We start from the raw sequence: 25,473 nt of genomic DNA, 5'->3' as shown, positions 1-25,473 counted from the left end.
CAAACGTAAATTTATAACTATTTCCCGCCCTACTTTTATTTTGCAAATATCCGGTCACAATAGAGTTTTACTAATCGTGGCTTCCTGCATCCGGAACTGAAACAAAACACCAGGTAAAGACGAGTGAGCAAAGAAATATGCTGTAATTGTGATACCTGCGTTATCATTGCATATATATGTTTTGTACTAGCGATGGCATGTTCGGCGTAGTACATTCTGCGCCTATAAAATTTAGGAAATCCCATAATGTAACCAGAGGTTAACAACAACTACACGATAAAAGCAACAATGAATGACATTCTGACAGTTCATCTCTATGCATTCGTAAATTTAATATTTACGAATTACAGTGACCTCCTTTATAACACAACCTATCATTGTATTCCAGGGCTCAGGCACTTTCGTTCTTTAATTCGGATTGCGATTCAAATTTGGTGTGGACGGAATGGAGGTCCGCTTCACGCGAGGCAAATCTGCGATTCTCGAGCGCTCGATCACGCGTCCTAAAACGGAGGTGAGCGTGAGCGCGTTCGCGCTGCTCTTCTCTGAGATGGTGCAGTACTGCCAGAGCCGCGTGTACTCGGTGTCTGAGCTCCAGGCCCGGCTGGCTGACATGGGTCAAGGTGTTGGTGCCAGTCTTCTGGATGTTCTTGTGATGAGGGAGAAAAATGGGAAAAGAGAAACCAAAGTTTTGAACATCCTTCTCTTTATTAAGGTAATACTTTTTATTTGTATACAGATTTGTTGAAGTTCACATAGGCTACTGTGTTAAAGGGAGAGTTCACCCAAAAATGAACATTCTGGTATTACGCACTCTCATGTTGTTCCCAACCAATAAGACTATCTTTATGTCGCTTTAAACACATGCAAAAGAAATCCATATAAATCCAAGTTTTCTGAAGAGAAATATGATGAACCGATTTAATTTAGTCTTTTATTCCAATGTAAACGTTAATCAGCGAACAAACAAAGAGCACTATATAAATAAATATGGTATTTATACTCAAATAATGGTATACTTTAGCCTGACAAGCCAGACCCACATCAAGATGTTTGGTCTGGAAACTCACCATTGACAGGGCTCAATCCGAGGAGCGGGATAAACGGTTGTCTTTCAAACTCCCTCTGCATGCAATTGGATAGCGCTACAACCAACCAGAGAAACGTGAAGCAGAGCGGTTGATAGATTTAACTTTCGCCATATCCGGTCGGCAAAACTCCGAACACATCCTCCCTTTTTAAGAATGACTTCAGTGCCGTTCTTTTCTCAGCGAAAAACTCAACTCCAAGTCTTCCAGAATCGCGGTCAAAGCTGATTCGAAAGACCGCCGTTCGCCAGCTTCTGTGTTTACTAGAAGCACGCAAGCGCAACTCGAACGTCGTCATTATGTTAAGCCCCGCCCACCGACTCTATACACGATGTGATTGGTCTGACCAGAGTTTGGTTTTTACAGCTCAGAAGTGTATTGAGAGTTGCGAGACGACACTCGCGGCAGATTAGATTTGCTGCTGCTAGGGTGCGTCGAGATTTCTAGGCTTGGTATACTTGCCTGTCAAGCAAGAACAAACCTCAGTGGTTCTCGCATGACAAGCAATAATCATTGAGCTTCCATTTACCAAATTTAAAAGCTGTTTATTGTTTATGTAAGGAATAATTGACGATGGGTAGTTGAATTATAAAAAGAAAAATGAACACCCAAGGTGGTAAAGCAGCCACGACGCGAAGCGGAGTGTGCATTATTTTTTAATAATCAACAGCCCGGAGTCAATTATTCTATTGATACTACAGTAACTACACCTCAAAACATTGTTCATATGATTTACTTCAAGACATTTTTTCAGGTTTTTGTACTTAAAACGCTCTTGTGTGAACGACTAATTTCTTCCGGATCTCATCCCAAGCTTCCCATGTCGAAACGTTGTTTTAGAGCTAGTAACAGTTTAGCCACTGATACAGTTACAGAGAGATATTAAGCGTCTGTGAAGTACTTCAGTCTGTGCGACTCTAAACCGTGTTAAGCACCAGCATCTCTACTAATAGTGAAACTGTAAGTTTATCTGCTCCAAGAACAGCGCCGTTATTACCTCGCTAGTGAGAAATGTCATGTAGCTTTTAAGTCATTAAATTATTTTACTTATAAATGTGTCAGAGCAGCACTGACAATGTTTATGTGCAAGTGTGTGTCCATACTGTATGTGTGTGCGTTTGAGGGGGATAAACCGTACATAGCCTAATAAAATGTAATTTTGTGGCAAAAACATGGTAATTATTTGTTAAATGGTAAATGGAACTGTAATGTGGTCAAGGCCTGCCTGGAACTTTTGCTGTGTGTTTTCCTGAAAATAATTGCACACCTTAGAAGGTTTTTCAAGCATTCAATAGCCCTGTTGTATAAATGTAAATTCACTGTTTCTTAATCCGTGTTCTGAAGATGAGGGAAAGTTTTATGGTTTTAGAACGACACGAGGGTGAGTAATTGATGAAGGAATTTTTATTTTGGGGTGAATTAACCCTTGAACTTTCTTTCTTTCTTACTTTCTTCCTAGGTAAATGTGTGGAAATCTTTGTTTGGCAAGGAGGCAGACAAACTGGAGCAAGCCAACGATGATGACAAAACATACTACATCATTGAAAAGGAGCCTTTGATCAATGCCTATATATCAGTACCTAAAGAGAATAGCACTTTAAACTGTGCAGCCTTCACTGGTGGCATCGTGGAGGCTATCTTGACCCACAGTGGCTTCCCAGCCAAAGTCACGGTCCACTGGCATAAGGGAACCACACTGATGATCAAGTTTGATGAGGCTGTCATTGCTCGAGATAAAGCTCTTGATGGCAGATAGCAGATTGCTTAGTATATCTGAGCCGGTTCTCCAGTTTTACCCTTGAGTCTGAAGTCTCAGTAGGATTTAAGTTGAATTGATTGTTTTTTTTCATTCATTTTTTTATAGCTTTGCTAACAAATTCACTGCATCTTGCACATATCTCAAATAACTTCAAGTCTTTATCTGGCTCTTGCTTTTATATGATGTTACAGAATATTGATAAGGACAACCCACATCAGCACAGTCACCTCACTAGTCCGATCCAGTGGAAATAAATACACTAATGCAGTGAAGGGTTATCGTAGAGTTCTCTGTATGAAGATAATCATCTTTAGGTGTCTATTTTGCATATGTACTAAAACAAAACATGAAAAAATTGTAAATAAATAGTAATTTAAATTAGACATGAATAGATTGTTAGGTTTGGATCTCATTGAGTTGTTGATTTGAGTTTAAAATGTGCCGGACAGCACACTACTGCACAGATATTGTGTTTCCCAAATTTGTGTAGACAGTGTACATACGGTAAAATGAAAACTGTTTGTCTGTATGAAGTTTTATTTACAGCATAAATTACATTTGGACTTCTTGGTCGTTTTTGTATTATAGAGGATCGATCTATGTATGTGTGTTTCATTTGTTCACATGTTTGTTTATTGTCCTACAATATAATAAAGTCTTTACAAGTTGCAAGGAGAGATGGGGAATACTGTCTCTTACATACGTAAATGTTCCAATGTATCCTTAGTATCTGCCATAATGACTAGTAGTTACAATATTTAAAACTGTAACATTTTGTCTTGTCAGGACCTGGATTTAGCAGTTTTATGTAGATGACCTTTGGTAGCGCTTGTAACTTGATTTCTTGTAAATGACGTCACGTCGTAAACATCATGAACTATTACCAACGAGTCATATGTTTTGTCTTGCACTAAAGCATGAGTAATGGGACAACACTAAAAAATAACATTAAAGATCTTCAGAGGTATTTCAGCTATGTTTGGTGCAACCTCCTGCTTCATTCTTCTCAAAATGTTTTATTTTTGCCAGTAACTCAGTATGGGTTAAACCAATTAATAATGGATTTTAAAAAAAAAGGTGTACTGTGGTATCTTACACCAAGATGTTAGCATCAGATCTTAAGTCATGTAAGTCGTGAGGTGGGGCCTCCATGGATCGAACTTGTGGTGCTTTAAGCGTAGGACAGGGGTCAGCATGGGCACCCTGACTGGTCATCTGGTTATCTGGTCAGTGCATCAAACTGTGATGTACTATGTATTCTGACATCTTGAGGTACAGTAGCTTGTCTGTTTGATCAGACCACACGAGTTCACCACTGTTCCTTCCTTGGACCACTTTTGATAGATACTGACCACTGTGGACAGGGAACACCCCACAAGAGCTGCAGTTTTGGAGTTTTTTCACTATAAACTGCAAATTTGGAATGAGAGATACAGGGGGTGTGGCTTTATTGCATCTTTACTGGCAGCTGATTGATCCAGTTTGGGTTTGCGATCTCTAACCCAGAATAAAACCTGCTCCAGAGCAGGTTAGTCGTGTAGTGTAAGTTACCATGGTGATGAACACACTAAATACCAATCCACCTTCTTGAGTTTTGCTCAAAGTAAACTTGAACTTAGCTGGGTATAGCTGAAACCAGTTGTGCAACAGGCCACTGCAGAATTTAGCTCCAACCCCAATCAAACACACCTGAAACAGCTAATCAATGTCTTACTAGGTCCTATAAAGGCATTGATTAGCTGTTTTAGGTGGGTTTGATTAGGGTTGGAGCTAAACTCTGCAGGACAGCGGCCCTCCAGGACCAAGTTTGGGGACCCCTGATTTACATTGTTGGCCCTTCTACAATTCATTCAGACATGCTGGATATCAGCTTCTGGGACAAATCCTGAATGATGATGAGCCATTCTTGCTTTATTGGTGCTTGGTGTTGATCACAATTTGTGGATTTCTGCTTGCCCACTTGCTTTTGAGCATTGGCCACATGTTCTCTGTAGCATTAAGATATGGGGACTTGCCATGGCTACAGATCCAAAATTTCTATCTAACAATGATCTCTAAGCCACTTCATTAACACTCTTTACCTTGTTGTTCTATCATACTGGAAAAAACACGGATCATCGCCAAATTGCCCCTGGATTGTTGGGAGGACGCTCCAGATGCTGGCTCACGGTTGCATTCTTGTCTGCAGACAAATAAGAAATTATTTATTTTCTGGCCTTCTTGACACCAAGTCATTGTCAAAATGTCTTTGCCTCCCTGTGCGTGCGGATGCATCGCACCCACTGGCTGCTAGTATTGAGCAAGCTCTGCACTTGTGGCAGAGACACGATTCCATAGCCGACTCTACAAGAGGAGACAGCCGTGACACTTTCTGGACATGCTGGTACATCCTGACGCTTTCCTCACTGCAGTTGAACGTCTCTCCTTGAACAAAAAATATTAATGCAGCAATTTCCTTGCATGCAAGTCCATTTTAAAGCAATGATGGATGCACATCTTTCTTTATAGGTAACCACTGCTAAACCACTGTTAAAAGAAAACAATGATTGGAAGAACTTCCCTTTCCTTTTTTAGCTTTTATGCTCCTGTAATCCAATCAGAATGGAGATATTTTACCTGAATAGTATTTATTCACACTCACTTTCCCAAGTGCTGATATGATAACTGAAAGGATGTTGGCTAGGCATGTTGTGCCAGCATCAAAAAACAGTGACATTTGTTTTGGCCTATGAAGCTTATGGCAATTATATTTCCATGATCTCCGATCACTCTCCATTTATTCACCTAAGAAAACATCAAAATGACCATGTTTTGCACATCATATGAAATGTAGTAGTCATTTATTTATTTCAGAGCAGAAACGTTGATATTTTCAAAACTAATGGCAGGTAAAATGTATTTAATAATTAAAAATTCCTAGCCTACATAAAGAACTCTGTTTTCAAGTATCAGATGTCACTTGATGTGAATAATACAGTTTACAGTAGGCTATCCACAAAATATATGCTACAAGTTGGGTTTTCATGTTGAATTACATTCCATACTGCACATACTGTATATTCTATCTACTTAGCCTAACCCTACCCATCAGACAAAACATTATGCATTTCTGTATGATTTATTAGCTTGTTTCCTCAAGGGGACCTCAATTCCCACGGTGACAAGTTCCAATGAGTCGGTGTGCATTCAGGTTTAAGTGCCCACCAGGATAGAAAAACCCAAACACACACGTAGCCTATGTACAATAGGATTTTGTGAATTGTGGGGACTTTGCATGGCGTAATGGATTTTACACTGTACAAACGGTATATTCTATCCCCCTACACTGCCCCTGACCGTAAAACTACCCATCACTGGAAACATGCTGCCTTTTTACATTTTTGAAAAAAAAAAACATAATTTAGTATGATTATGAATCCATTTACATTGTGTAGTGTAGGTGTAGGTGATCTTAGGTTTATATTACAATATATTTGGTCCCCGCAATGTAATAAAAACAAGTACACACAATTGCTTCCTTTGAAACCTGGAAAATGCTGCCTTCGGAGGACACATTTGAAGGCAGGAAGGCATCAAGCAACGTCCAAATCTAATGTTTTCTTCACTTCCTGTCTCCTGAGAGACCTTCATCTGATCGAGTTTTGAGGGCAGCAAACACGTGTCCTTCACTTCCTTTGATATCCCACAATCCTGTGCTTTCCATTAAGTGACAGTTGAGCTGGGGGGAAAAGATGGCGTCCGAAAGTTGCGTTTGCTGGTCAGTTTGTGTAAATGTATGTTTTTTTTTTTTTTTTTTACCAATATTTTCCACTTCTGATGTCATTCCTAGTGAGAAATTACTAATGTAGTAATTAAATATGTGTTTAGTTCTCACTAAAGCTTGTTCTATTTTGCTGTAGATCAAACTGTTACACTGCCTTAGAAGTCTGTACGAATTTAGTTTTGTGAGGTGCCTTCATGCACAAAATGCTGCCTTACAAGTCATTGTCTGATAAGGCAGCGAGGCAACGAGTCAGCTGCCTAGGTTTTCGGACGCAGCCCATTAAAGTTTTATGTCTCCTCAGCCCTGTAGCGTCAGATTGTCACATGATATTGTCACATGACCTCAAGCATCGGAAGTTCAGTGCTGCTCGCGAGTGAATGCTTGTAAACATGCGGTAACCGGAGAAGAAGCCGTCAGTTACAGAGGGGCAGCAAAAAGCCTGTTGAACACCTTCAAGTTCCATTGTGCTGTGAATTCAACTGGGATTTTAATGCCGACAGCGTCTGCACGTGATTTTAAGTCGCTGACATGGCCGCACTGGATGCGAATAAAGTCAACAGTTCCTCCGGTGAGTTATCGGCTGAATAATAATTGCGATGTGACCATTGTGAATGATTATATATTATTTTAGTACGTCAGTGAGGTGTTAGACAGCAAACATGGAGCTGTTAGTCCTGATGTTCAATGGAGTACAAAATAGTACTTTTATTATTTGTGTTGTGCATGCGCAATGTGTACTTTACACAGAAGTAGATCAAATATAAAACAGGAGTTCGATTATCAGTGGTCACGAGCGCAGGACAACACTGTTAGTGCTGTTTTTAGTCTATGTAATTGGCGTGTGTTAAAGTTTTTTTTTTTTGATGATTCAGAATGTAGGATAGACTGCTATTAGTGGATTGTGTATGTGATGCATTTTCCACTTGCTTGTTTTCGTATGTTTTCCTTATTTCTGCCCCATCATTTCTATATAGTTACACCAATACAGGTGTGTTTAGAGGATCTAAACCTGATCTGCTCAACAAAACCCAGTGATTCCGTGTCTGATATCTTGGGTATGTTAGATTTTAGATGTATAACCTTTAAATTAGTTTTATACCACATTTTATGTTGAGGTCTTTATTTGGATGGAATGATGTTCCAAGGTCCTATTGCAATTTTTTTTGGTGTCCATTGTATTCAATTAAGTATCAAACATCCTGCCACAGTATTGGCTGGCAACCAAAATGTCAGGGCAAAGAAGTAGTTCCAGGTTTGTACAGTTCCATATCCCTTTCCAATCAAGTGAATGTTTTCAGGTAAACAAGAAATACAAATGTTCATGTATCTGCTTTCATGTTCTTAAATTCTTAATGCATGTTACTTGTCTTTTTGTGTCTCATTTGTGCTTTTTATTGCAAATAAATCAAAATTTACGATTTATTATTGGAAATTTGAACAATTTGCAACGTGATGCATAACATCCTATCAATTCATAATGGATTAAAATAAACTCTACAGTTTTTTTTTTTTTTTTTAATGACTACAACATTTTTAATCAGTTGCAAAAGAGTCTGTTCGCTCAAACACCTTTTTGCATTCAAATATACTGCTTTCCATTGTTTTTCTATATAAAATATGCATTCTAAGAACAATTTGTTTTAATCCACTGCCCTGCATGTTGCATTTTTCAAACGCTAAAGTGCACTCTTTGTGAATGTCTGTTTTGGAAAAGTAGTTCTACACAGAACTTATGCCCCAAAATTAATTTTGTAACAAAACACAAAACCAAAATGAAAAATGTCTGTAATTAAAGGGGGACATAACACACACAATTTCTGCCAATCTCAGTTTAATCTTGAGTACCTATAGAGTAGTATTGCATGCTTCATATCTCAGTCTCAGAAGAGTCTTTAGTTTTATCAGATTTATAAAATACAGATACGCTGGGCTTGGGCATGCTCTTGCTCTCGCTCTGGTTGATGTGCGCGCACGCTCTTCTGGGAGAAGTGCCCATACAAGCAATTCCTCCCTTTTTGATGTCATACAGGTCTCCATACTTGGGGGAGAAAAAAAATGGTCCGAAACTTGTTAGAATACTGAAGGAGTTTATTTGCCACAGAAATACTCTGCCATCCATCCAACTTTTGTGAAATTTTGGCAATGTTTTAGTATGAGAATCCAAATCTTTAACTGTGAAAATATGTCAGAATGCATGAAATCGTATTAGACCCCCCCTTTTTGTTTATTTTATAAAAATTAATAATTATTACCTAATAATTACCATATTAGGTAATTGGGTGACTTCATTGGCATTGAGTCATCTCACAATTGCTATTAATGCTATTCAAGCATAATTTTTTAGTTTGAGTGAAGTGTGTCCAGTCCAGACTGCTGACATAGCTTTTCCAATAGTTATTTGTCCACACTGAAACTTAAATTATCTTTCGGATCGATCAATGATTCGGATCGCCAATGTCACGTGTTTTCAGCAGTTTGCCACGCGATCCAAATCATGAATCAATCCGCTGATTCATAACCGTTTGATTCTTTATTTGAGGAACACGGAAGAGAAGACAATGCTGAATAAAGTCGTAGTTTTTGTTATTTTTGGACCAAAATGTATTTTCGATGCTTCTAATGAACTACCTGATGTCACATATGGACTACTTTGATGATGTTTTTATTCTCTTTCTGGACATGGACAGTATAGTGTGCATTCACTTGTAGAAGCTCTCTGACCAAATATCAAATATCTTAAACTGTGTTCTGAAGATTAACGGAGGTCTTACGGGTGTAGAACGACATTAGAGTCATTAATGACAAAAATTAAATTTTTGGGTGAACTAACCCTTTAATTTAATTGGTTTGTGTTTGTGTGTAGTGCCCGATTGGACAAGGCAGAATGACAACAACAGCATGATGTCATCTGTGATAGGGTTATTATAGCATTCTGATATTCATAACCTTGACTTATGGCAGCAAGAGCGTGTGGAGCCATTGTACACGGTTTTAGAAATCATGCAGTAAAACAGGACGGATTAGATTTTTCTGTGTATTTTTTTCCGCATTTGCTTGACTCTATCGCTTGTAGACAAACTCCAGCGCTTGTGAGCGGCTTCAGACACTAATGAGTGTCGCAATTTTGCTGTCACGATTTTTATCACTCCAATAGACTGCATCAAAAATCTTCCTGTTGTACAGTAACAAAAATTTGGTGCATTTCAGGCATTGGGTTTTAAGGCAAGATTTCGGTAATCAAAAATTATGGTTTTGATTAGAGAGAGCAATGGGAGCCAGTTGCATAAGTCTCTCTCCATTTGTGCTCTATAATGCAGTAATCCGCACGTCAGATGTTCAAAGACTTAAGAAAACGGGGAAATCTCAATTGCTCAATGTGAACCCAATGGTTACAGGAACTTGGAAATTAGAGAAATAGTATGAGTATATTTATTCCACCTATCTGTACTTTTCTCCTATGCAGTAATAAAACGGTGCTGTGAAATATCTAATTTGTTAGCACACACACGCTGCAATCATTAATCTCATTTGAGTGGCTGACTCTTTACTTTTGTATTTCACTTTCCTTTTCTTTCAAGATTAGGTGTTGTCACTCTGGATTGTGATTTATGTGGTATTAATGAGGCATGAAAAAAGGTGTTCCACCAAATTTCCGTTACATATATAGGCGTAAATGTCTATAGTACAGTTTAAAAAATCGTAATCAAAATCACAATAGTTTAGTGCACTATAATTTTTGTTATTTCTTTTAAAGGTATTCCAGATTTTCCACCAGGAATGATGAATGCAAACTTTAGGGTTGGTATGACAAGGGTTTAGTGAGGCTCAAAGAGTTGTTATTGATGGTAACCCAATGTCATTTCAACATGTTATGGATAAATATTGCAGATTTTTGCACTAATCTAGAACTTTCTCCAGTTGAATGAAAGCATCGATTAGTCTTTTTTTATAATTTGTTATGTGATCGAATGGGCAAGGACATGCAGAGAATTCAGAAATTATCAGAAATTATGGGAAGAAAAGTTGTTCATTGATGAAAATATTTGGGACAGTTAGGGAAAATGCTAAAAGAATATCGGTCTGTAATCATACAACATACAACCATTACCATTTACATAGATTACATACATCTCCTAATCGTAAATATGTGTTTAACAGTTCCTTTTCCCCTTTTTTCTCTCTGAAGTTAAATTATCAGGCAAGCCCCAATGGCTAATAGAAGACTTTTCAATATCATGACTCAATCAGCACGGAAAAACTTTTTGCAGTGGATTGACAAATCTCCCTCTGTGAAAGAATGGCAAAAAGTGTTAATGCAACTGATACCTTTGGAATATCTCACACATGTTAATCCACTCTAAGGCACTTTTGCACAAAATATGGGAGCCATTTTTAAATGATCTGGAGATTTCTTTCTTACTATGTTTTTTCCTTCTTTTTTGTATATAATGGTAATCTATTCTCAAAGAATGGATGTTGTTTTTGAGTGTTTCACACACAAGTGTGTGAAAAAAGCATAGACAGTAAAAGAAATGGACAGAGCGACCCCATTGATGTCAACAGCGAAATAATGAAGTCAACCTAGGGGCACTTACTTCCTGATGGCTGAGCGAACTGCGCAGGCTCAGACTGAGCTTGAGGACGTAGATGTGACGTAAGCCTCCTGTCTGACTGCTGTAGGTCTTCTAGTAGATGTGGAAAGTGAAAGCTGAATCACGTTGTTTAAATATTTTCTCCCGTTGCTTTTGGCTCACTATGGGCTTCTCCCCATTCTTCCCCCTTGACTTTATCAGACTTTGTCTCCACGTCCCCCCGACTGTCTCATAGACAGTAAAAGATTGCCAAGTCGCGTTGGTTATGACGCAATTGTTAGCCTATTTTTACAAAAACAGCTTCTGCGGGGCGATAGTGTAAGATACAAGGTAACGGAGCCTTTTATGCATTGTCGTGTTTCTTTAGAAATAAACAATGGACAAATGGAGCCTTTAAACATCTCAGATGTAAAGTTATTCACTGTCAAAGTGACTCAAAAATGAATGGGAGTCAATGGGATGCTAACAGCAGGTGATGGCTTGGTTAGCAATGGCAGCCCCTATGGGTGGAACGCTTTCCGAGCGCTAGATTACCCCCTTGGAAAAAAGAGCCTTTTTACTGAAGATACTTTCAAAGGATCAAGCATAGATGAGCGTAACTGATGTCCATTACATATGCATATTGATATCTAAAAGTGTTTTATTTTTCTTCTCATCAATAACATTTAGATATTTCAATTGAATGAAACACCAACAAGAAAAAGAACTAGCTAAGTTACATTAGCTGACAACGTAACCCTTTCCTGTTTTCCTATTTGTCCATGTGACGTTCAGCATAAAATGTATTGTGCAGCCTTACAAACAAGCACATTAGTCCTTTTTTAACAGATTTTAAATTCCAAAACATTTTTTATTTAATTTTTTGCTGAAAAGTCAGACTTAAAATGCTTTTGGGAAGTATTTAGTTGATTTTAAAAAAATGTGGAAAAAGAAAGAAATGAGCACAGCATAATTTTTGTCTCTGTTTACAGAACAGCAGTACAGGAAGTGCATTGGCGGAATTTACATTATTGACACTTTTTCATTGTGAGAAATGAAGACAAAAAGATTTGAGGGCACACAAAGATTCAAAATTCAACATTCATTCACAAACCACCCACGCTACTTTAAAGAAGTGTCCTTGATAAGCTAACTGGCCTTAAGGCCCTTTCACATGACTTGTACCACCATGCTTCGGAGTGAAACATCAAGATTTGCTGCTTGCATGTCAAGCATTGTAATGCGATTATCAAAGTTCTGCTAATTTCAAAGCTAATTTTCACTTCAGGGCAGTGCACAGAAGTCAGAGAATAAAGTCATACAGAAAGTAAGTTTTGGTGTTTGCTATTTGGTGTTTCTCTTTCATTATCCTGCTTCCTGGCAACCACTTAAAATCATATTCATGAACTGTGTCCAACTCTTTTAATGTAGAGGTCAAAGTGGTGCATGATGCTTGCGTTGAGTGGTATACGATGAAGCCTTTACTACTGGTTATCTCAGATCAAATTCACGTCACATTCAAATTCTTTGACAACCCACCCAACCACCCATTCCTCAAATTCAAGTTCACTTTTAAGAAGAGAACACTTGTCAGACCCGTCTGAGCACCTGTCTGAGCGACACTATATTGCTAAAAGTATTAGGACACCCCTCCAAATTATTAAGTTCAGGTATTTCAATCACTTCCATGGTTACAGATGTATAAAATCAAGACCTAGGCATGCAGACGCTTCTACAAACATTTATGAAAGAATGGGTCGCTCTCAGGAGCTCGGTGAATCAAATTAATCATCATACTGTGTAGGTTGACACCTGTGCAAAAAGTCAATTTGTGAAATTTCCTTACTATTAAATAATGTACGGTCAACTGTTAGTGGTATTATAACAAAGTGGAAGCAATTGGGAACAACAGGAACTCAGCCAGAAAATGGTAGGCCACGTAAAATCACAGAGTGGGGTCAACACATGCTGAGATGCGCAGAAGTCACCAAGCAGCTGCACCAATCATGCTTCTCTGTCTGGCAATCCGATGGACGAGTCTGGGTTTGGCGGTTGCCAGGAGAACGGTACTTACCTGACTGCATTGTGCCAAGTGTAAAGTTTGGTGGAAGAGGGATTATGGTGGTGGTGTTGTTTTTTTTCAGGGGTTGGGCTTGGCCCCTTAGTTCCAGTGAAAGGAACTCTTAATGCTTCAGCATACCAAGACATTTTGGACAATTTCATGCTCCCAACTTTGTGGAAACAGTTTGGGGGTGGCCCCTTCCTGTTCCATCATGACTGCACTCCACTGCACAAAGCAAGGTCCATAAAGGCATGGATGAGTGAGTTTGGTGTGGAGGAATTTGACTGGCCTGCACAGAGTTCTGACCTCAACCCGATAGATCACCTTTGGGATGAATTAGAGCGGAGACTGTGAACCAGGCCTTCTCGTCCAACATCAGTGCCTGACCTCACAAATGCGCTTCTAGAAGAATGGTCAAAAATTCCCATAAACACTCCTGAACCTTGTAGAAAGCCTTCCCAGAAGAGTTAAATCTGTTAAAGCTGCAAAGGGTGGGCCAACTCCATATTAAACCCTACAGATTAAGAGTGGGATGCCATTACAATTGAAACAATATGAAAAAAATCATATTGACCCCAATGTTTTGAGGGTTGGTAGTGTATGAAATGAATATTAATAATTGAAGGGATAACAGTGGTTTCAAGCTAAAAAAAACAATTTACTTTTTGATCATCTAACTAATGCTATCCATCTCTCTTTCAGAAGAGGATAGGCTAATGTTTCCAGTGACTCGCTATGGTTCGAATGACTGCAGTGATGAGTATGGGAACCCCAGGCTGACTCCGCTGACAGATGGCTGGATAGGTGCTGACCAGGAAGAGGAAGCGTTGCGCAGGAAGTTAAAATATTTTTTCATGAGTCCCTGTGAAAAGTACCAAGCCAAAGGCAGGAAACCTTTTAAACTGGGACTGCAAATACTGAAGGTTCTTATAGTAACTATACAGGTATTCATTTATTCTTAGATTTTCTTTTTAGTGTTTTTCTCTTTCTAGGGCTTGTATACTAAACCTACAGCTTAAACCCGTAGAGTCTCCGCTTTACCCCCAAATTATTATTTGACCACTTGACATTTCCTAGAATCTCAGAATGAACCTTTGGTTTTGCACTCTGATGTCACAGAGTTTGGTAGGCTATCGAGCATGAATTAGAGATTTAAGCCACACTTTGAAACCAAGATCCCATCATTCAATGCTCATTGAGAGGACATGAGGAAGTGTAACCCATACAAAACAAAAATAAGTGCAGCAGTTTCGAGAAAGCAAAAATAACACGATTTATACACACACACACACATACACATTCATAGGCATAATGGTTTTTATACCGTACAAACTGTATTTTCTATCCTCCTACACTGCCCCTACCGCTAAACCTAAACCTACCCATCACAGGAAACATTCTGCATTTTTACTTTCTAAAAAAACTCATTCTGTATGATTTATAAGCATTTTGAAAAGTGGGGACATGGCCAATGTCCTCATATTTCACCCTCTCCTTGTAATACCTATGTCATACCCATGTCATTATACACATTTGTGTCCTCACATGTCACAAAAACATGCCCACACACACACGTTGTGTTTTTGTGAATTGTGGGGAATTATATCCCCCTACACTGCCCTGACCCTAAACCTACCCATTACAGGAAACATAAAAACATCAAAAAAACATAATTTATTATGTTTATAAATCCATTTACATTGTGGCTACCACTGGCTGGTCCCCACAATGTAGGTGATCTCAGGTTTATATTACATTGTGGGAACATTTGGTCCCCACAGTGTAATATAAACAAGTACACACACACACATATACTGTTTTTATTTGGCAAGTATTATTTTATACAAATTCTTACTTTTTTGCTTTGTCATGATTTCCAGCTGGTACTTTTTGGCTTAAGCAACGAAATGGCGGTGACGTTTAAAGAGGAAAACACAGCCTCGTTTAAGCATCTCTTTCTCAAAGACTACGCTGATTCAGATGACGCACTTGCCGTTTACACACAGAGTGATGTTTATGATCACATATTTTACACAATAGAACAGGTAATGTATAATTTTGACATTGACTCATTCATATGATGCCTTTTTCACTGTAATTATCTCATAATTATTACTAAGAAGCTAATGAATATAATTTGAGGGATATATTTGGGCAGTGAGCCCAGTGAAGTCATAACACAAGTTTGTTTTCAGAATTTGTCAATCAGACAAAATGTATTTACAATTTTTCTCAATTGCTAAAACACTAAACCCTATTGTCTGAACCAAATGCTCAGTTGCCTGAACCCACTGATTGAATCAATCTCTCTTTTGGCAAAACCATAAGCACTTTTCAACTGTTTAGACACAACTTGCCAACACATTTTCATTGTGATGCACCTGTGCTTCATAATAGTGAGCACAGGTGACAAAAGTCAAACACAATTAAAGCACAGATGTCACCACAAAAAAACTCAAAATTGATCATACTTATGGCCTATGATGTGAGGGGACATATTCAGTAAGCCAGTTCAGAGAGCACTGGTTTGTGAGGCCCTACGATGGATATAAATCTGAGATGAAGAGAACTGTACACGTGGCAAACGCATACGATTTCTGTTTTATCTTTTTGTACAAGTGCTAAATGCACAGCTTTTTTTTTTTTTTTTTGCAACATGCATTTAGCCTACAGTAAACAATAAACATTTATTTCTCCAGCTTCATGTCCTGAGCGTTGTTTTTTCTATTTTTCTACGTAGTGTTTAGTGACTGTTCGGTAGTGTTTTTAATTTTGATTGACTCTGGGCACGATTTGACAACATAGTTCAGTTTTGAGCACAGATTGAACTGTTTTGAGGTGAACGTTTGGTTTTGCAAGAAGAGCCTGAGGTTTTGTGAATGTAAAATTGGGTTTTGTGTTCATAGTTTAGCAGCTTTCAAGGAATGTGTCTTGGCAATCGAGAAAAACTGTAATAGCAGCTGGTCATGTTTGATTTTTAAGGCCTTATATAACACCCTTTCTTTCCTCTTGTCTTTCAGTACCTGGCTTTGCCGGAGACGACAGTGGGCCGATATGCCTATGTGTACAATGTCGGTGTGAACGGGAGTGCACTTTCTCTATGTCAGCAGTATTATAAAAAAGGCAGGATCGACCCAGCAAACGACACCTTCATCATCGATCCACATGTGGTCACAGGTGACACGTTTTCGGCCTCTTTTTCCTCAATTGTTCAATCATTGTTTAATCTGAGAAATATACCTGTCCAGGTATGTATTGGATCAAGGGAAATACTTAATGAAATTGCAATATTAGTTTACTAGCACTTATAAATTATTTTTTAGTTTATGAGTACTGATTAAAACTGGTTAAAACTAACAGACCATTTAATTTCCTCTTTTGCACATTGTTGTTACTTGCGGTTCCTTGTTACTGAGTGCACCACAGGAATCACTTTCACATGTAATTCTAAAATAAATCATCTCATTACCTGTCGGACACTGAGGCTGGTTTAGGTGGTAAAGAATTTCTCTCTTCCTCTCTGTAGACTGTGTTGGCGTAAACCCTTTGTCCACTCCCACAACAGGTCTGGGGAGTAATTACAGGAACTTCACCCTTAAGTTTCACAAGTAAGTTAAACAGGATTTTTTTATTGTAAGTTTCTTCTACTCAGAAATGTTCATTAATGATCTAAAACTCTGATATCAACACACTCTCTCTCAGGCTCATTAATATCACCATACAGTTCCAGCTGAAGGCTATAAATCTTCAGACCATCATCCACAATGAAATTCCCGACTGTTACACTTTCTTTATCACAGTGAGTTTGTACATAAAATGTTACTTTGTTCCTAGTAAATGCCCGCCCAAAATTTGAAGCTCAAAAAAGTGCATCCATCCATTATAAAAGTAATCTACATGGCTCCGGGGGTTAATAAAGGCCTTCTAATGCGAATCGATGAGCTTGTGTAAGACAAATATCCATATTTAACATGTTATAAAGTAAAATATCTAGCTTCTGGCAAATCACCTGTCGCATTTAACTTATGAAAAAAGTGTAACTGGCGTGACATATGATGTCAGACGAAGCGTAAGCGTTTTGAATTGAAAGGCGTTACACTTTCTGTGAAAGTTGAATATGGAAGGTGGTCTGGCAGAAACTAGATATTTTCTTACCTGGGCTCTTGTTTTTTTTTTTTTTTTAACAAGAACGTTCTATTTTGGAGCAAATGTAAAGGCCCTTTCACAGCTAAATGTTAATAATTACGTGGAAGGAAATGCAAATTTAACCGTGTAGAGTAGAAGACAAACAAACTGTCAAACAGCTCAAACTTTCAGCTGTGCTGCTGCCATTCTGGATTGCAGAAGAATATGATTATTTAGGATGCAGCAGAAGAAAGTGTAACACTTAATTCACCAATTAAAACTACAAATCTAAAGTCGTTTTTTAACCATTAAAGGTCAGCAACACATACATTGGTCAATAAAGTGACATCAAATGCATAACATTTTTTATTATTGAAATATTCTGATTTAGTATTTTAATTTAATTTACTATGTATCTGTGTATATATACAGTATATGTTATGCACTTTTATATACTTGTATTTACTGTATATAATGTTATTATTTTATGCTCCAGATTCTGCTGGATAACAAAGCCCACAGTGGTAAAGTTAAGATCAGTCTTGATAATCAGGCCTCCATAAAGGAATGTAAAGACCCAAGTGTGTCTGGACACGGTAAGATTCAACTACCTCATTCAATCATCTTTTTAGGTGAATGGTATGGGATTTGGACAGTTTTGTTTTGTTTTTACATTGTGTATAATCACTTTAAATGCTTGTACTCATGCTATCTCTCTGTCTCCAGCTGAAAGTTATGCTCGTGTGTGGTTTGATGTGGCGGTTGCAGTGGTGTGTATTCTCTCTCTACTCCTCTGTGGTCGCTCTATCATCAGAGGAATCATTCTGCAAAATGTAAGATATTGTGTCAAACAAATCCACATGAATATGCCAAAGATCACTTAGTGAATCCTGTCCTAATGTTCTCTCTTCAGGAGTTTGTGAAGTACTTTAAAACCTCTCTGAATCGCGATGTCTGTTGGGGAGACAGAATGGAGTTTATTAACGGATGGTATATTCTGCTCATCATTAGCGACGTGTTCACTATCACAGGCTCCATGATTAAGATCGGCATTGAGCTAAAGGTTAGTCAGAGCTGATGAGCTTTAGCTTCAGAAAATATAAATTCTGAAACCTTTGTTACCTAGGTCACCACAATCAGCCCTGATACTTCATGATACTTTGTTTCAACCCTCAGAACCTCTCATCGTACGATGAGTGTGGGATACTTTTGGGCACCTCAACGTTATTGGTTTGGGTTGGAGTTATTCGCTACCTCACCTTCTTTCAGAAGTACAATGTGAGAGACAAACACACCCACACACCAATGCCATTTACACATTCACATTTTCCTTGATCTCTACTGAAAAAGACTGTTTAAAAAAAGATATTAAAGGATTTTTAACAAGGTTGCTGATGTGTCTAGATCTTGTAGTTGGTTGAAAAACTGTAAATTCCCGCCTTACCTTATTCATGCTGGATATTTGGAAGGGAAAAAAGTGTGTGTGTGTGTGTATATATATAACATAGTATATAATATCTTTTCCAAATCTGCAATAGATGCAGCAGGGTTTTTTTTAACTTTATACACGCACACACAATATACATTTTTTTTTTTTTATATATTTGTGGTTAACATTTTTTGACAATTTGAGACTATTTAAATGTTTTGAGGATGTGGAAATATGTTTCCTATATAATGTTTTTCTTTCTCAGATTCTCATTGTCACATTACGAGCTGCATTCCCTAATGTGATCCGTTTCTGTTGCTGTGTGGCGGTGATCTACCTCGGTTATTGCTTCTGTGGGTGGATTGTGCTGGGACCCTATCATGTTAAGGTATACAACATAAGACTGACAGAAGCTAATTAAGCATAATTCTAAATAATTTCAATGTGATTTTAATCATTTTAAGTTTCTATTATTATTATTTAGCAATAAGTAATTGTCTTTTGACCTTTTGACATTATTGTTTTGTTTAGGAATATGACAATTGTTTTAATTTCATTCATGCAGTAATGTAATAAAAGTCAAAAAGAGAATGTTTTTCAGAAACTGTAAAAAGGTTTAATAGTGTAAATACCGTTAAAAGCTGTGGAGTCAGTAAGATTTCTTTTTTTGAATGAATTCTAAAATATTGTTTTAATTTTGAAAAGTTTTAAAAGGAATGGACGCACTTACAGACACTTATAGCGTTATAAAAGATTTCCATTTCAAATGAATATTGTTTTATTTTTAACTTTCTAATCAAAGAATCCTCAAAAAACTACATTCACAGTTCCTGCATAGATATTAAGCAGCACAAAGCAGTAAAATAAATGTTTCTTGAGTATCAAATCCTCATATTAGAAGGATTTCTGAAGGATCATTTGACCCTGAAGACTGGAGTAATGATGCAAAAAAATCAGCTTTACCATCACAAGAATAAATTACATTTTAAAGCATTAAAATAGAAAACAATCGTTTAAAATTGTAAGAATATTTCACAATATTATTGTTTTACTGTACTTTTGATCAAATAAATACAGCCTTGCCGAGCATAAGAGACTTCAAAAAAACTATTTACCTTACTTACTATCCAGAAACTTTTGAACGGTATTGTATATGTACGTACATAAACAAATGTGCATGTGTCTTTTTTTCTTATCTATGGTATGTGGTGTTTATAGTTTTTGTTTTGTATCATCAGTTCCGCTCCCTGTCGCTGGTGTCAGAGTGTCTTTTCTCTCTGATCAATGGAGATGATATGTTTGTGACCTTTAGTGGCATGCAAGAGAGCAGCATGCTGGTCTGGGTGTTCAGTCAGGTTAGTTTAATCCACGCAGGTACGTGCATGACAAATGCTACAGAATTCAGAGCACTAAAGACACTCTGTTCTTTTGCAGGTTTACCTTTACACGTTCATCTCTCTTTTCATTTACATGGTGCTCTCTCTCTTTATCGCCCTCATCACTGGAGCTTACGAGACCATCAAGGTAAGAGGGAGAGATGAGGTAGATAAAGAGATATAAATGAAAAACATGTTTTTGTTTCTGATGTCCTCACAACACACACATGCACAAACATGAATGTCTTTATAGAGTTTGATGGACAATTTTTTTGTTTGTTTTTAATCAAATAATGTAATTATATTAATTATCATTATTGTAAATTATAATTTTTTTTTCCTCATCTAATTAAAGGGTTACTTCATCGACTCAGTAGAAACCCTGCCGTATATTCGAATGATCGTATATATATCTGACTCCTGCAGCGTTTGTTCTGTGACACTCGCACAGCGGCTAAATCGCATTATATTGAACAGACACGTTCAGTTTTTAATTGTAGTGACTGTTCCCTAACTGAACTGATTTTATGAAAATGAACGCGGTGGAAAAATTGATCCAGTAGTGGTGGCTTTGGGAGTGGCCTCATAGTGCAGCAAAGCATTCTGGGAATTGTTGTCTTTCGTCCCCATGAGACAAAAATACATTTTCTGTCTTTTCTCAGTCTAGAAAGCACCAAATTCAAAAATAATTTCACATTTCTACTACATTAATGACCCAGTTTAAATACAGATTCATTATTTCAGCGCTGAAGTACCCCTTTAAGGTGACAGTGACAGTTATGTATCTGTGATGGATAGTTTAGTGTTAGATAATCCAAACAGCTTGATTATGGTAATGTGATATCCTGTCATTTCCATTCAGCATCAAACTCAGGAGCCGGCCCATATCACTGACCTGCACGCGTTCATCGCTGAGTGCACTGACACACCCAGCTCTGGAAAGTACCGCGGAATCGAGACCTCGCCCTGCTCTTTCTTCTGCTGCTGTGACAGGTGTGTCTATAGAAACAAAGAAAAAATCGTCATGAAAACAGAAGTTGCAATTAGTCTTTTCTTCCCTATTGTGACGTATATCCAAGTGAAAATGCGGGGTGGGACTTTGCGTCCACCGGGGAATCAATTGGATGGTTGTGGTTTGCTTAATTTATCCATGCATATGTTTAACTTTTGTGTAAAGAATTTTACTTCATACTGTTTAATCAGTGTCACAACTGGATCTTTGTGTGAAAACAATAGACTTCTCTGATGATGTATGCAGGACTTCTCCAATCCTTTTAGCCCCTTTAAACCACTGGATCTCAACCTTTTGACTTTATTGTCCACAATAATATGAAGCCCAGCCGCCCCTCCCCCTCAAAAAAATCTACCCTATAATATTTATAATATACCCTATATATTTAAGAGCTTGGCATAACAAGAGAGATGTACACCGATCAGGCATAACATTATGACAGGTGAAGTGAATACCACTATCTCCATCACAGCACCTGTTAGTGGGATATATTAGTCAGCAAATGAACACTTTGTGCTCAAAGTTGATGTGTTGGAAGCAGGAAAAATGGGCAAGTGTAAGAATTTGAGCGCCTTTGCATCGCTTACCTGGCAACACTTGGCTTTAGGATGCACTATGGGAGGCAGTGTGCTTCTTTGGGCAATGTTCTGCTGCGAAACCTTAAGTCCTGCCATCCATGGATGTACATCCTTTCATGGAAACAGTATTCCCTGTTGGCTGTGGCCTCTTTCAGCAGGATAATGTGACCAACCACAAAATAAAAATGGTTCAGGAATGGTTTGAGGAGCACAGCGTGTTTGAGGTGTTGACTTGCCCTCCAAATTCCCCAGATCTAAATCCAATGGAGCATTTGTGGGATGTGCTGAACAAACAAGTCTGATCCATGGAAGCCCCACCTTGCAACTTACAGGACTTAAATGATCTGCTGCTAACATCTTTGTGCCAGATACCACAGCACACCTTCAGGGGTCTAGTGGAGTCCATGCCTCGACGGGTCAGGGCTGTTTGTCATAATGTTATGTCTGATCGCTGTATATTCATTATAAAAAATAACCAAATACCAATTGATATCTTGAATTTTTTTTCTTTTTCTTTTAAGCTTACTTTAATGCTTGTTTTGTCTCATTCAAAAGCATTTAAAGTTATCTTGAGACCGCCTGGTTGAGAACCTCTGAACCCCGTACCTACAAACTCTCCTTCATCTGCCTCTATTTTTGAGCTTTTGAATGCAACACCCACATCTCAGAAACCCAATCACAGCTCATGCAAAGACAGCCATTTTACTTTTTAAATAATCTTACACTTGGATGTGCGTCACAGTATAAAATAATAAATTAGTTTAATCACAATTTTAAAATGGGGTAATAGAAAATATTTTAACCAAAAATAATTGTACTAATATATAACGGCTTTAATTGTTGGTATAACCCTGCAGGACCACCACATACGAGGACGTCCTCCTTGTCAACTAGTGGAGTCGTGGGGCTTGAGGCCTGACTGCACCTCCCTCTGCTGGTCACACTCCGCTAGTGCAACAGGACACAAGCCAGTAAAAAGCTCCAGACGAAATACACAAGTCACAGTGGCTTCACTTTGGACCTGAAGTAGAATGAAGAATCGCTTCAGTCTGCATAAACTGTAATTTTACCTCAACATTTTTATTTTATTTTAACTTAATTCTGGAGGTTGCCAAATGCAGCCCAGTGCCCTCTCTTAGTCTGTACTGATTAAGACACCAGAAGGTTTGAATTTCAAACCCTATTAGACAGATAAACTGTGCACGTGCAGGCGATATGTACAGTAATCGTTCCCTGAATCTTGATCCCACATATTTGTTCAGCGCACGTGCTGTGGTGTGCAAGTGGGTCATCGGTCGCCCTTACTGAGAGAGACAGTGGTGTGTGTGACGGTGGTCAATGATTCATATCATTGAGTTACTAACTAGTCACGTGTAATGTCTACATCAGAAGATGTTTCTGAAGGAGACTGAACTGCCAGGTCTAAGCTTTAGCAGATGTTAACCTCTGCCGCGGCAAAAGATGCGGAGATCATGTGATTAAACATAATCAAGCTTTGGTAAAGTTGGCTCTTAATTCAGCACTTAGAGCAGAAAGCACACTCCCGGGTGTCTTAAAGTCATCTACACTTAGCCGTAACAAAAATACATGCTCTGCTAGTATGAATTCATACTCAGAATGCCTCCAAAACTTGGCCTTAACACTCTCCCGATGTGTGTAGATATCTCATTGGATGAGATGAATTCATTATTTTATTTTTTTATTTTTGAGCTTTTGATGCTCAAAAAGTTCACCTCTATATGTTTCCACATAGTGATTCATTGTTTTATATGGAGACTGAATCAAATCACTCCGTTTGCATACCGTAAAATGAAATGAGATTAGCCTAGAATTTGATAGAGAAATGGACTTTTACAGCTCCCCTCCATCAGCTTTGTTTTAAACCAGAGGCCTTCAGAAGATGGTTGGCAAGGGCACAGTGTTCTGTTACCATGGTGACATTAGAACAATAGACCCCATCAGAAATGCTTGATCCATACCCTGCATGAGTCTCACTTCAGAGGACAAACAAGCCTAATGTTATCTTCTCCATTATACTTGACTGATAAGAGAAGCAAGTCTAAATATTTAAATTCTGGGGGCAGTGCAAGCCATTTACTCAAATACAGAATAAGTGGGACCTTTCATATTTTTTGTAATGTCAGTCAGCAGCCTTTTGGTCATAATACATGTTTTCCTTTTCATTTGAATGATCCTGTATTGTTTAAATTTGTAATTCAATCAATTGTGTTGGCTCTGTTTCAAATGAATTTAAAGCGCACAATCTGCAAACAGAGCGTACTTTCTATTACTAACATGTGAAGCTACACCAAGTGGTGATGTTGTAGATGTGTACCTGAAATATTTCATATCAATTGTTTGATTTGTGTGTGTGTGTGAGATTGTGTGAGCGATGGTTCAGAACTTGTGCGAATACTTTGCCATTTTGCTGTCAAAAACATGCATTTTAGATACAATGATGTAGAAGAATCTACTGACCTTCAAACTGGAGGATTTTTTTTATTTTTTATTATTTGTTGGTTTCAAACACCTGTACAAGTGTCATTGCACATTTTTTCTTGAACTTTGTTCTTGACAGGGTTATACATGTTATTTTAATGTTCATATGTATATGTTCAATACAGAGATTTTCTAACATCTGTTTAACATAGTCACTTTCTTCCTTTTTGCTGGTCTACATCTATTCTACATTAACCATTTAAACATAGTCACTATACCATATGACCACTAGATGGTATAACAAGAGCATTCCCCCACAAATCTGAACCTTGTGGCACCTAAATTGTGCTAGTAAAATATTAAAATTACTTAAACTGATTTGTTGAAAATTTAGCCAAGAACTGCGTAGAGGTGCGTTTGTAGGCATGTTTGAATAGCTGGTTTAAGCAGGTGCACTAGTGAGTGTACATTGTTTGACATGGCTATCTGAAACCGCAGATTACACACACTGTTCAAACAGAGCAAACCCCATCAGATCTCAGACCTGTGGCCATGGATGACAAGAGAGGCCTGCTTTACTATTCTCTAAATATATGAGCCACTCCCAACAATTCAAACACAAAGACTTAACAGGAAGAGATTTAATTTAACCACATCAGTAAGGCCATTGTGATGATGTACAGACAGGTCTTACAGCAGCAGTAGAACAAGAAAGATAATCTTCTTAGACTTAAACGTAATTCATCTCATCCAAAATCATTTCCGTGATGCTTAATGTACTCTCATGCTTACAATATACATAATTGTAGGTTCTCAGTTAACCATGTAAGGGTGAGGCTACCAAAATGTGTCAGACTTAAGAAGCCAAAAACTGTAAGAGGTTCAGTGATATGATTGGCTTCACCCATAGATTCAGATTAGCATAGTTAAGACAAAGCGGATCCTAAATAAAACCAGTTTAGACAAGAAGAGCAGTGCACAGCTGCACTCTTTAACAAAGCTTCCTTTTGAGATGCACACTGTTCAAACTAAAATGTGTTTTGTCTGTTTTTTTCTCCCTTTTATGTACGTACAAAAAAGTCAAATGTTGCTTGTCCATCAATGAACCTTTCTTTGACAGGATGAAGTTTGCTGTCATTGTGAATTTTTGCATAAATGCTACTTTTATGTCATGAATACACCTTTTGTTTTTGAAGAAAATAGTTTCATTAGGAAGTAACATTATTCCACAGAATACTTGCAAAAACAATCAGCATTCGTTTTGTTTTGAT

General features: G+C 37.9%; 2 protein-coding genes across 3 annotated transcripts; both read left to right on the top strand.

The window, feature by feature from the left end:
• The first annotated feature begins 43 nt into the window (after positions 1–43).
• Positions 44–3,524, top strand: trappc5 (trafficking protein particle complex subunit 5). Its single transcript, XM_067441096.1, has 3 exons — positions 44–113; positions 389–715; positions 2,548–3,524. The coding sequence occupies exons 2-3, from the start codon at positions 446–448 to the stop codon at positions 2,842–2,844; spliced, it is 567 nt and encodes a 188-aa protein (XP_067297197.1). The 5' UTR covers positions 44–113; positions 389–445; the 3' UTR covers positions 2,845–3,524.
• A 3,435-nt stretch (positions 3,525–6,959) lies between these two features.
• mcoln1a (mucolipin TRP cation channel 1a) lies at positions 6,960–24,398 on the top strand. Of its 2 annotated transcripts, none has more exons than XM_067441090.1 (15): positions 6,960–7,178; positions 13,949–14,187; positions 15,124–15,288; positions 16,264–16,420; positions 16,770–16,851; positions 16,946–17,042; positions 17,865–17,964; positions 18,095–18,201; positions 18,282–18,431; positions 18,545–18,646; positions 19,063–19,185; positions 20,036–20,152; positions 20,232–20,321; positions 21,036–21,166; positions 22,621–24,398. In XM_067441090.1, exons 1-15 carry the CDS (start codon positions 7,139–7,141, stop codon positions 22,655–22,657), a joined length of 1,737 nt encoding a protein of 578 aa, XP_067297191.1. In that variant the 5' UTR covers positions 6,960–7,138; the 3' UTR covers positions 22,658–24,398. The 2 variants fall into 2 exon arrangements, with proteins under 2 accessions (XP_067297191.1, XP_067297190.1); XM_067441089.1 differs by having other exon boundaries at positions 13,946–14,187.
• Positions 24,399–25,473: the final 1,075 nt, after the last annotated feature.

Source organism: Pseudorasbora parva, chromosome 4 (assembly GCF_024679245.1).
Source record: "Pseudorasbora parva isolate DD20220531a chromosome 4, ASM2467924v1, whole genome shotgun sequence".
NCBI classification, from domain to species: Eukaryota; Metazoa; Chordata; class Actinopteri; order Cypriniformes; family Gobionidae; genus Pseudorasbora; species Pseudorasbora parva.
Note: the sequence above shows the minus strand (reverse complement) of the source record. Positions and strands in the feature narration are given on the sequence as shown.

Bases quoted from the DNA above. Each gene is read 5' to 3' on its own strand.
- trappc5 (XM_067441096.1), top strand. From the start codon at position 446: ATGGAGGTCCGCTTCACGCGAGGCAAATCTGCGATTCTCGAGCGCTCG. The intron at 716-2,547 runs GTAATACTTTTT...CTTTCTTCCTAG, and splicing joins ACATCCTTCTCTTTATTAAG to GTAAATGTGTGGAAATCTTT.
- mcoln1a (XM_067441089.1), top strand. From the start codon at position 7,139: ATGGCCGCACTGGATGCGAATAAAGTCAACAGTTCCTCCG. The intron at 14,188-15,123 runs GTATTCATTTAT...CATGATTTCCAG, and splicing joins TTCTTATAGTAACTATACAG to CTGGTACTTTTTGGCTTAAG. The intron at 15,289-16,263 runs GTAATGTATAAT...CTTGTCTTTCAG, and splicing joins TATTTTACACAATAGAACAG to TACCTGGCTTTGCCGGAGAC.